Source organism: Rhea pennata, chromosome 7 (assembly GCF_028389875.1).
Source record: "Rhea pennata isolate bPtePen1 chromosome 7, bPtePen1.pri, whole genome shotgun sequence".
In the NCBI taxonomy this organism is placed as follows: Eukaryota; Metazoa; Chordata; class Aves; order Rheiformes; family Rheidae; genus Rhea; species Rhea pennata.
Genome location: NC_084669.1, coordinates 10,452,415 through 10,464,904, shown reverse-complemented (window position 1 = coordinate 10,464,904; position 12,490 = coordinate 10,452,415). Strand labels below are relative to the sequence as shown.

At 36.3% G+C, this 12,490-nt stretch overlaps 1 protein-coding gene across 9 annotated transcripts in view; it reads left to right on the top strand.

Annotated features, from left to right (window-relative positions):
* The window catches only part of VTI1A (vesicle transport through interaction with t-SNAREs 1A), a 275,825-nt gene that overhangs the window by 155,329 nt on the left and 108,006 nt on the right, over window positions 1-12,490 (top strand). For all 9 annotated transcript variants that reach the window (XM_062579663.1, XM_062579662.1, XM_062579669.1 and 6 more), the window contains one exon: window positions 11,332-11,402. In XM_062579663.1, the coding sequence (XP_062435647.1) occupies window positions 11,332-11,402 (71 nt within the window). The remainder of the gene's footprint in view (window positions 1-11,331; window positions 11,403-12,490) is intronic.

The following is a 12,490-nucleotide window of genomic DNA, read 5'->3' as shown; positions in this document are numbered from 1 at the left end:
CAAGTCATCATGGTTGTCATTTGATTAAATAACAGTGCATTCTGTTTGATGTCTTGGCTTTATTATTCAGAAGCACTTCTGTATGTGTGTCCTACCTTTGTATTATGTGCTTCTGGCAACCAGGTATTCATATAGGTTCTTGTTTACACACCTGCAACAGATACACTGCACATTCAGCTTGCATGTGTGCTGCTTGAATATGGGATTTTAATTATTCCTCCTAATTATGGTGCATTCACCAAAAAGAGGGAGATCATTGGCCAGGTACAAAAATAAACTGCTTAGTATTTGAAGGAATTTGATAATTTTGTTGTAGTTCGTAGCTTGGCAGGTGGTAATAATGCTATGCCAGCACTGTCAAAATATGAAAATTAAAGTGACGATGGGTTTTAATGAAATCCATTTGACAAATATAATTAAGGTGTTTTAATATGAAGCCCTGTAATAAAGACTACCGGTGGACTCCCTGAGGTCCTGACTAATTGTGTAGATTGCTTTTAAGCTTTGAATAGTTTTATTGGATAATGAACTGTTAAGAAGTGTTAGATCTTTCTTAAGCAGAATTTGGTTTGAAAAAGAAGAGGAGAGACAGGCCTGAGGTGTGGCATTTTAAACATAATTAGAAGAGAGATTTAAGTTAACATCTTTGATCTTGCTGTCAGTTTTTGATTAGAGCTGTAAATGCTTTAATCAAGTGCAGTGTAGTCATTACATTTCTAACTGTTTTTAAACTGCGAAATTACTGAGACACTGACATCAGTTTAACACTTCTTGAGAATTTCCAGCAAAGTTATGTTTGTAAACTGAGTGTTTGCATTAAAATATCATACTGCAGTAATTTACCAATTTAATAGCTCATGACATAATTTTATTTTGGTGTTCAAATAATTTGGAAATTCTTTATAAGATTAAGCGTAATGTCCTTTAGTTGAGGAGAGTGTGCCACTTCAGTTTTCATTTAAAAAATAATTTCTAATACTATTTTTTTCAATTAAAATGATATACAAACTTGTGCTTATATTGGAAGTGAATATATAGCAAACTAAATGCAATATCTGAATTACTTCCATGGGAATATAATCTTTTTAATAGTAGAAATGGTGTTCTGCCAGTGTGGATTCCTTCACAGCCATTTTAAAAATGGGGAAACGGAGGCACAAATATGCAATGCAAATGACAGAGCTTGTAATAAAACTGTGATCTCTCAATTCCCCCATCTTGCAGCACTGAAGACTGCTTAAATTTTTTTTCAGAAAGATACATGTTTGCTGGAGTTCTAAACAGCCTAGATGGCAATAAAATGTGAGACCGGTTCTGTGCACAGGTGTGTGGAATCACCGAGGATGGTCAGCTGGATTGCACTTCCCCCAGGTGGTACGGCATTCTGCCCTCGCTAGGATCCTAATCTTTGATCATTACAGAGAATCCAGATACTTGTCACTTTGCTGCCTGAGGTTAGTGGCTGTGGTAGCACTGTTTTGCTGTTCTTTGCTATTGTGTTTGCTATTGCTGGTCTTCTAGGTAGAAAGAAATATGTACTTAACTTCCAGAAGAAATATCCTCAATTGACAAGTATAAGGGAAGAGATTTTTGCTTCTTATGTATGGTCCTGCCAACTCAGCCTGGCTTTTAAAATCAATCTGGATGTTTCTCCTTCTTGCGTCCCTCCTAATCGCAGCAGTTTGTGAGGCCATCAAATATTTTCCGTTGTCCCCTCTGTTCCCGTGCTGTGGGTTTACTGAGAGAGCAGTTTTTGCAGCATTTCCGAGCGAGTAATATAAGATAACATTGCAGATGGAACTAACTAACACTTAGCCGATGTGTGTGAAAAAGGAACAGAATCCATAGCTGTGTTGTTCTGCAGGGGAAAATAAGAATATAAACACAGGAAAAACTGCTTCAGAGCATTTCGAAGTGCAGAAGGAGAGCAAGAAGGGACCAGTCCATGAGCAGTGTGCTGTGCAAGCAGCACAAAGAAGGCTATGTTGATGCTTTGTCCTTTAGGTGCAGGTTTTTAAATTGTGTATTTCAAATGAAGGCAGATTCTAAGCAGTGGTTTTAAATATCATTATGTATAAAAACATGAGTACAGACTCTAAATTTAATAAAATACACAAACTACTACACTTCAGTCACCAAACAAAAATACAGATAACTGTGAAATGACAAATGTTTTTCCGTAAAGAGGTGTTACTTTTTCTGCACTCACTGGTAAAGCTTACTTATTTAGACTGTATTTACTTTATTTAGTTATTGTAACCACCAGTATTATAGTATTGCTTTAATTGTACATTTCTTTCTGGTTCAGGTACTTTTATTACCTGTATTTTCTCAAATATCTTACCATGTCTTTCCTCATAACAGCCCTGTGTGTAGAGCGATGTTAATTTTCTGCATTTTAGATATACAGCATTAAGACTAAATAGGTGTTTAATGTAACTGTAGGCCTCTAGCTCAAGGGCTCAGCACTATACACTGGATGTGCCTCCCTGCATTCACACAGAGCAACACTAGACCCCTCTAGTAAGCAACTCAGTAAGGAGTGTGAAGTTGGGCACTGTGACCCTCTCCTGAAAGGTCCCTCCAAAAGCCAGACCAAAAGACTAAGGAGAGCTGGAGCTGGAACCAGTCTAATAAACTAAGGTTGGTCCTGTCCCTCTGCCCCTCAGCGCTCAATGTACAAGTAGATGCTTCAGATCTCCAGAGCTCTGATGGAAGAAACATCCTTCTCTGTGAGCAAAACCGCTATCAAGACAAAAGTGGTATACACTGGACATCACAAGGTTGTAAATTATCTGGGAAATAATCTAACATTGTTTTAAAGGGGCTTTTTCCTCTCCAAACTGCCATCTTTTTAGGGGAATATTACATTTTCAAGGGAAACTGAAGCTTCATGAATAATTTTGAATTTATTTTGCCTCCTTTTATGGGTCAACTTTTAAAAGATTTTTTTTTTTGGGGGGGGGGGTAAAAACCTTGAACAATAACTTTACTCAGCAATCTCTTTATTATTTTTTTAAAACCTTGGGACTTTTAGCCTCGAACTTTGCAATATAATTCTTTTATAAGGTGTTTAGATTTTGAGAAAGTATTTAGTTGGTGGGGAAATGAGAAATACATTGAAAGGATGAGCTAATTAATGTTTCTTCAGCCTATATAAAATATGCTGTTGTGTTAGAGTTTTGTTGCATTTGTAATTTATACCTGTTAAACTTTTGTTTTATCATCTATTACTGACTTCTAGGCTTCTGTTTACACTTACCATCTATAACAAGCATTTCATTTATAAAACAAAAAAATGGTTTCAGTTACTTCTACTGTACCCGAAAAGGAGAATGGGATTTGCAAATGATAAATGGGGAAGTTGACTAGCTAACTAATAAAGATTTGTCTTAATCAAGTATGATTTGTCAGAACAGGAGCGCACTAGGGTCAGGGCACACGCGATGAATAATACAGCATTCACTGGAGAGAAGGACCAGGCAAAAGGCCTCATAAATATGCTGTGATTACCCATTGCTAATTCGTATTCAAAGAATGAGTTGCACTGAAGCCAGCTTCGAGGTTGCTGAGCTGTTCACCTGCTTTGTGGGCACCATTTAAGATTTTTTTTTTTTTTTTCATATACTGTTTTCAGCATGCATTATTTTTGCACAGATTTATTGCCTACACTTTTTGGTCAATGATTTTAAGCAATACTTGTTAATCACCCTTTAGATTTGTTTTATTTTTCTCATGTCTGGACATTTTCATTTCTATTTTTTGTTGTTTAAATATAAGTGTGAATATTTGCAGGAGATAATTCCATTCACATATAAAATGAATTGCTGAACAGTGCAAGAAAGACTAAAAACTCCTTTACTTCCATGGAAGTATTAAAGATCAAACAAGCAAAGAATTTTTGCTAGTGGCAGCTTTTCCTGACTTTCTAATCGGTGTGCGGATGCAGGATATCCTGAATACTAGGGTCAAGATAACCTGGGATATTTGGGTATTGAGGGAAACCTGCACAGATGTAAATACCTTGGTGTTTGGCTCTGGGTTTGTTTTCATGGCCTGAGTGTTTTCATTGGTTGACATGAAAACGCCTTTTGTTTCAAGGAGCCATTTCTCATACTGCGACAACTGAAGGATATACTCTCTTCTGATGTCCAGAAACTGAGATTCATCAAAGAATCTTGTTCTTACTGTTTTAGCTACATAAATGAGTCCCAAAGAATTGGTTAGACAAAATATCATTTCAACGCTGACAAATATAACTAGCAGACTATGTTCTTTGTTTTAAATATCAGATGCTGCAGCTTTGCATAGTTTTTGAAAAAAATCTCCTTCTCCACACTTCACTTTTAAAATATATTTCAAAATTTCAATAAGTTTTCTTTTAATAATATGATTAACCTATAACCTAATATGATTATGTTTTCTGTTGCTGCTGGCTAATAGTCTCTCATCTATTCTGTGTTAAACTCTGGGTCTTGATGTGCATTTATTGCGTTAAGTGTAAATCAGCTACAGAGGCAGGGCCAACTTCAAGATTTCCAAGACCTCAAGCAGCTGAATGCAGGAATCTAAGTTGCCAACCCTCTGCCTACCCATATTTTAAATCTTTGAGAGGACCTGTACTGCAAAATCCAAAGTAACTGTTTACACTACTTTGAGCTTACAGAAAACTCATTAGATGATGGATCATTTCTGATTAAGTTATGACTGTGAATTCAGCCTGAGTTAGATGAGCGAAAGATCACTAGTGCATTGTCTTGTTGCTGTTTGGAATCATAGGTTTAATTAAGAGATGGTTTGTGCATCAAGTCTTAGAGGGTATGTTGCCGCAACTTGATTTAGGTGCGGTCAGGACTGCTGATACTCTCTACCTACTCTCTGTGTGCTCTCTGTAATACTCTCTAACTGCTAAATCAGTAGATTTAGTAGTTAGAAAAGTAGTTTCAGTAAAGGTCAAGGTTGGCTGTACAGCAGTGAAACAGTGTCTGTTCCCGAAGCACAGCTAAGAGTGAGCAGGGACTTCTTTCCGTCCTTCTGATTTTTCTACTTAAAGTAGTAGGAAAGACAATCCTGTGGGCTGGCTCCCAACTTCACTTTCATAAGTGACTGAAATGGTGGTAGCAGGTTGTTTACTTATCTTGATGCACTAAGCAAAGATTTCTTTTGCCTTAGAACTTTATCCAAGAAAGGGAAAGAAGAAAATTTGAAGGGAGGAATGTGGAGCGGAGGAGCATTGCAGAGCTGGTGGATGGCTGGAACAATGACTGGACTTCAATATAGACATGAGCGCTCAGCAGAATCAAAGTCTGCCACCTCCTGTGAAGGCTGCAGTGAGGATGTTAGAAAGGGAGCTCAGATAGATGGGTGATGGGAAAAGACAGAAAGAATATATCAGTTAGCGAGAAATGAGTAGTTTTATATCAGCACATTGATGTTAGTTAGAATTTTAGAAAAGGAATGATACTTTAGTGAAAGAAAAGGATACTAAAGATGAAGTTACTAGGTCTGTCACACATCATCTTTCTCCCATCTTTTTTCCTATTTTCTTCTCATTTATCTGCTCCTTTTTTTTTTCTTTTCTTTTTTTTTCCCTCCTGGGGAATGATGGAGTAAGCCTGGATCATCAGAGGTGTTGATTATAACTCACTCCCAATTTGTTCTCAAAGGCATGTGACATCTTTCTCAAATGTTTTTTCATCTTTATTTTGACCGAACCATGAAGTCTGAATTCTAATTCGATTTTCTGAGTGCTCTTCTTTTTGTTTCCCTAACCTCATGATTGAAGGACCTCTTTTACTGTTGGATAATGAAAATAATTCCATGAACATCCATTAGAGTTTATAGAAGCTTTTGTAATTCAGAAAATGTTCATATTTTAAGTCTGGTGGACATTTTGGACTGTGGAGGACTGGAGGTATTGAGGCAGGGAGAGGAGATGTTCACAGTAAGGCTAGGCATCTTCTTTCTTGTAACTGAACTTCTGAAAGCTCTGGAAGTGTTGGCTGACATCAGTACCTGCTCTTGACTGACTGTCAGGATCCTTTCTATGGTACAACAAAGAGATCTGCTGAAGAGGCCAACTAGTCCCTACAGTGTGTAGCTAATTTTTATTTTACTATTCATTAAAATGACTACTTAACCACATGCAGACTAACTTCTCTGTTGCAGATTTTTGAGATATTTGAGTAAGTCTCATATTTCACTGTCCTGTTAATGCTCTACAAATAGTCTCTCCATAGACATATATCCCTTATATTATCCTTCGTTTATCAATATTAACCTGTACTTGTCATTTAATAACCTTAATGATCTAAATCATTAACCCCTGTATCTAATTATATTGGCTGTTCAACCTAAATATATGTCTACTGTGAACCTGCAAATTTATAGGACTTCTACCTGTATCCTTTCACTTAAGGATGTGTCATCACTTTCTTTACTAACTTACTGCTGTGGAGCATAAGCATTTGACTCAACCCCAAATTCTTCTGACTCCTACAACATTCTCCAGCCTTCTAAATATGCTTGCTGTCACCTCTGGACATCTAACATTTAACACTTTCTCGCATATTTTCCCAGAAACTCCAATTGATGATTGATCTCTCCTCTTCTCCTAAAATCTGAACTTTTAACTCATCCAAAATGAGATGGCTGTATTTTGAAAATACAGCCACCTTTTTTCAGCCTCATGTTGAATATGTTATACTGAGTTTCTGACTGTGTCAGCATAGTTCCCTTCCAGAAATCTTCCTTAAGCTTTTGCTACATCCTTTCAACACAAGATTTCTGCATACGAAAAGAATGCAAAAGTGCATTCACAAAATGGTGTTACTCGCTAAGGAAAGATGAGCATCTCAGAATGGAGATATTCTCCATTCTTATTCTGAATTTTTCTCTCACAACAAATAGTGGATTGTTGAGTTTCTTTCCTGATTCTGTACAACAGCCACATCTGGATTCTTTAATTGATCTCATTCCCCCAGTGTGCATTTGACTGTCTTCTTCCCGTCTCTTATTGCATAGCTCGGATGCATGCATTGTACATAAGACAAGATTGGGAAAATCTTACTTCCTGCTTACCCCTCCGTGATTTGGTTGTCTTTAGTACTATTTTTTGTTTTCTTTTTATCATTTCAGCGTATATATTGCCTCTTATTAAACATATATATTTTTCTATACACTTTGAGAGGAAAAGTTCTATTTAGGTGGTGCCAGATTTTTTAATTTTTAATGTGGAAAAAAATGGAGACTCTCTCCTCAGAAATTATAAAATTCATGTTTATTTATTCAGAAGCCAGGAGAGCATTGTTCCTGTCTCTTGAGTAAATATATGCATCTTTCTTAAAAAAAGAAAAAAAGTATTACTAAGTGGTTAGAAAAAAGTGTTTCAAAAACAGTTAGCTGCTAAAGTAGATAAATACTTAAATGACCAGAAGCCAAAAATGAAGGAAAAAAAAAAAGCTGATCAAGCACAACTTATTTTGCATCCTTACTATGGGTATGTAAGTATTAGAAATCAAGCTTTATGGAATATATGTTAAATAGAATGATGTATGTATATAAATAAATACTATGCATAGCTTATTACAGGCAAATTCCAAAGTAAGGGCATATTCAAGAGCATAAAGCAACACCAGAAGTGATCATTGTCCTTTGGATATATCTCAATACAAAGGTGGAAAACTATGTGCTAATTTTTGCATAAATGGACATGGAGGGGAGCATCTTCATTCTTCTAATTATATTTGGTGTTTTAGGATGAGAAATTTTTTATACTTCTTGCACAACAGGATCTCATAGAGCCAGATGTCATAAAGGCAGTTGTGTAGGACCTACAACACAGCATTATTGCCAAGTTTTTCAGCAGTGAAGAGGCTGATTTGCCATACCCTGTTCAAGCAGCTTTGAGGCAGAACATATCTGGGGCTATGAAGTCTGGCATAACAATTCTCTTTAACTCTAGTGCTTGTTAATGAAGTAATTCACTTTTCGAGAATTTTCTTTTCTTTCTGTTCATCACAGCGCAGTTTAAAAGTATGATAAGCTGTATCTTGAATATTCTTGCCTTGTATCAGTACATAGATGATAGTAATAATGTAAATGCTTCTGCTTCTTAAAGTTCAGCTGTAATTTTAGAACAGAATTTTCTGTGCTTCTTTTGGAATTTCTGTTTGAAAAGGTAGCACCACACAGTCATTTGTGGGACTTGAGACTGCACCGTAATAAATGTTGTCCATGCATACTCCTAAAAGGAATGGATAAACCTCAAATAATTGACATTGTTAAGATTCCATAGAAATAGCACAGTTACTGGCAACCTGCAACACCCCTCAGTTTGTGTATAGGTCTTAATTCATGCATCTACACTACAATGTATCTTAAAGACCTGACTTTTTCACATAAGTATTGTAGTATTGATGAATGATTTGCATTATAAATAGTCTGGAAAGATCTATACAGTACTGTTGCGCTAAAAGCATGAATCTATCACATAGATGAAGGTTTGAACAGGCAGGAAAACATCAGCGTTCTGGGGAACTTTGAGATGTGATAGCAAGCAGATAGCAATGATATCAAGCTTGTAATTATCTGTGCTGTGGGCTGATGCTGCTTTTTTTCCAGTCCTAGGCACCTTCAGTTTCAACCCAAGGAAGGAGGCATGTCTTAATATCATTTATATGCCTGAACATTTTCTTCATTTATTAATACTTTTATTTAGCAGTCTTGACCTTTCCACTGAAAATCGAGTTTTTACCATCATCAGTGAAATTTCCAAGGGTAGAACAAGGATGTGGAAAGGATCTGTGGATAAAGGTGTCAATTTATGTTTGCAAACTTATTGTGAGATTATGTTACCTCCGTTACGTCTCTTTGTTCAACTTATGTTGTTATTTGAGCCCCAAAAAGGCCAAAGATCGTCAAGTAAAGTGCATGTAGAGTAAAGCTACTCTTGTAAAATTGATGATCCATCCAATTATTTATCTGTAGAGGCTTCTGGAAAGAAATGCATCTATCTCAGTTCTCAGACCCCTCTGCTAGTTTGAACTTCATGGCTGAAGGTTTAATCCCTAAGTGTCATATCAACAATTCATTCTGTGATATTCTGGCTGACACGTTCTCCTTCCTTATTTATTGATGTCTTCAGTCATCGGCAATGAGAGGAAAATACACTATTCGTCAAAGTGACGGTGTTTTACCCTCACTTACAGTTGATGCTGCTGTCACATTGATGGTTGGAAAATAAACTCAATCATTATAAAAAGCTAAGAGTGTGAACTTGCCAGTGACAGGCAAAAGATGAAAAAAAACTCTACTGTAACTTGTTTAAAATTGGTGTAATAAAAATAGAGCTGTTTCCTATAAAGATATTTTGAGCTTTGTTTGTGAAATACCAAGCCATTTCAGCAATTTACTTTACATTTCTTCCTTTGAAGGCAAATCAACTCCTTGTACTCCTTTATGTCTGTACACAAATATGTGCAATTTTTAGAAATAAATATTTTTCATTATTCCAGCATGTACTACTTGGTTAGTAATTTGCTGCATTTTTTCCCTCTATTTTAAGGGGTTTGGGGTTGTTTTTTTCTCCCCAAGTTGCACTAAATACATATATATCTCTTCTTGTATTCCAGTATTTTAAGTGCTTTGATGAAAAATAAGCTTAGTATAGTTTCATCCAGTAAGTCCTTTGACATGCAAACATACACAAAGCTCTGTCTCGAATCACTTTTAGTCTACCATTTGTACTGCACCTTTACAGATAATTTTAACTCGGTAACCACATATCTTACCACATTTCACCTTTGGGAGGCATTGTATATACAGCTAAAAGTAAAGAGCAGCAAGCCAAGAGGGACAAGATAGCATAATGAGGATGTCAATTTGTGGTCAGATATCTGAGGAAATATTAATCTTACTTGTACTGTACTTGGCAACAGATAGAGAAATATATATGTAATGAATTTCCTTAGACCTTATCTGGCAGAATGTATACCTTCTGTTAAATGAATTTAGAAAAAAAAATTGCTTGTCTCAATTTTTAAAGTTTGAAGTGATTCTAGTTTGGATTATATCCTAAATATGAACCACTTCTATTAAAGAAAAGACTGAAATAGTTATGTGGGATAATAATATATTGGTAATTTTTTTACTGATTCATTTGCTTACAATTCCTTAAATAGTCACATTTCAAGATCCATCTCATTCACCAGAATGAACGCAAGGCATGATTTCTATTGTTTGTGAAAAAAATTACATTTTTTTATAGTTTGCACTGTCTTTGTACATCTCTCTGGCAATCTAGCTAAGTAGCCTAACTGTGTACAGAAACGCCTGGTTGTCTCACACTTGCTGTGTATCCCGAGGCAAGCTACAGCTGCTTCAGCTGCTTGTGTCTCTTTCCCCATCTGTAAAATGGGAATGTTATAACTTATTTTTCTCCCTCAGGGAAATATAGGGAGGATTACTTAATGTTTCTCTAAAGCTTTGAAGATGAAAATCTCTTCTCTGTGTTTGCTGCTATTATTTCAGTCTAAGAGGAGCATCTGACTAAAGTTATTTAAAGCTATTTGAAGAGGAAAGTTTTGGCATCTTGTGTTGTCTTTGTACTATGTCTTGAGGCCTGGATTCCTCTCTCCACTAGAATTTTGCAACGTTTGGTTCAGCGTAAGCTCTAGAAGCAAACAGCCAGTACACAAACAAAAGGTGATGCCCATAGATGAATGTATATGTATACTATTAAAAATGTCTGGAGATCCATTACAGTCCACCTCCAAGCTTGTCAAAAATAGGGTATGTTGGAGCAAAATAGCCTGAGATGGCTGGGTATTTGAAAACATCAATGGTTAAAGCTGAGAAGCACTGAGAAATATTTTCTTCTAATACGACTTTTCAGTATCTTTAGAAGTGTAAGTATTACTAGTGTTTTAATGAAGGCTTCCTGACTTCTTTTCTAAGACAAGGGGCTTTTAAGTGGGCTTAAAAAATGCGTAGGAAGTGTGAACACCCAGCACTTAGAGCAAATTTGGAAGACTTTTGGCCTTTGTTTCATAGACCAAAGGTTAGCATCAATTCCCAGGGTCTAGTCAACCTCAGTGGATTGCAAGGGGACAACTTCTGGTTTGACTGTTACTTCTACAGTTTTATGCTGCTTGGCAGACTTAAATTTAGTATAATGATGTCTTCCTTCTTGCAGTTAGGAGGAGTGATTAGGCTATCATATGTATGAAATACAGTTGTTCTTTAGCTTTGTTACAATCTAACTTGGCATTTTGAGGCCTTACAGTCACAAGCTATATTTTTCATGATTTAAATTTTGTTTTTTTAATGCAGAACAGATTGGACAGGAGATGCTGGAAAACCTCAGCCATGACAGAGAGAAGATCCAGCGTGCTCGAGAAAGGGTAAGTTTGATAATAAATAAATGCTGGTCTAGGATTTTTTTTTTTTTTTCCTTTGGGCAAGTTCACTCTGCATGCAAAAATTACCCAGCATATTGATTAGGTTTTTAAATAAATCAGCTGTGTTATCATGATCACCATCTGCAGTGATGTAGTTAAAGTGTCTCATACAAGCCCAGCCCTGCAGAGCTTCTCTCACAGGTAGTCACATTAAAGTCAACAAACCCACTGCTGGGAGCAAACTCACTGTCCCCAACATCACAGTCAAATATGCTTTCCATGCTTTGAAGAATTTTCTATAGTGTCTGTTGTAATGACTTCTTGGACTTTCCATAAAACAAAGTTCAGTGTTGTAATTTAACTTTTAATAATTGATCAACCTCAATCTTTGTAGCTGCAAAGAAAATTAACTGCTAATAATTGCCTCCTTAGGATATATGCAGTGGTTTGGTATGAGAAAAATGCAGTAAGAAAAATATAGTATCAAGTGATAGCTTCAGTCTTGCTGTTTTAAAAGGCAATGCTTAAACTCCCACTAGCTTAAGGGAAGGAAGTTTGGTCTGAAATTATAAAAATATGCATGTTAAATCCAATTTATAATTTGTGGCTTTAGATATGCATGGATTACCTGAGTCAGGAAAAAACAGGGGACTGTGTGTGGAAGGGTCAGATAATGGCATTCCAGAACATTGGAGGAGTGCATATTTGGCACCATCCTTTCTAGTCAGTTCAGAAGAGCGATTCTTGTCCATGGGATGAGTGTGTAACATTAGGAAGCAGTATTAATCTTATGCATGGAAACATACTTTCTCTACTACTGGGCTAATAAGTTGCCACCTTTCATAAGTCTCCTCATTTCTTAAATGGGGTGGCTTTCTCCTCCTCTTTGAGATCTACTTGTGAAAAATCTTTAATTTCATAAAAAATGACGAGAGATTCATTATTAGGAAAAAAAATATTTAACTTTCTAGCCATCATCACTGCCTTGCTTTACAGGTTGGATAACAACTTTCTCTACCAAAAGCAAGGAAGTCAAGGGCTTTTTTGAACACAGAAATGTATAAGACTGTTGGCTGTCCCATGTCCCACAC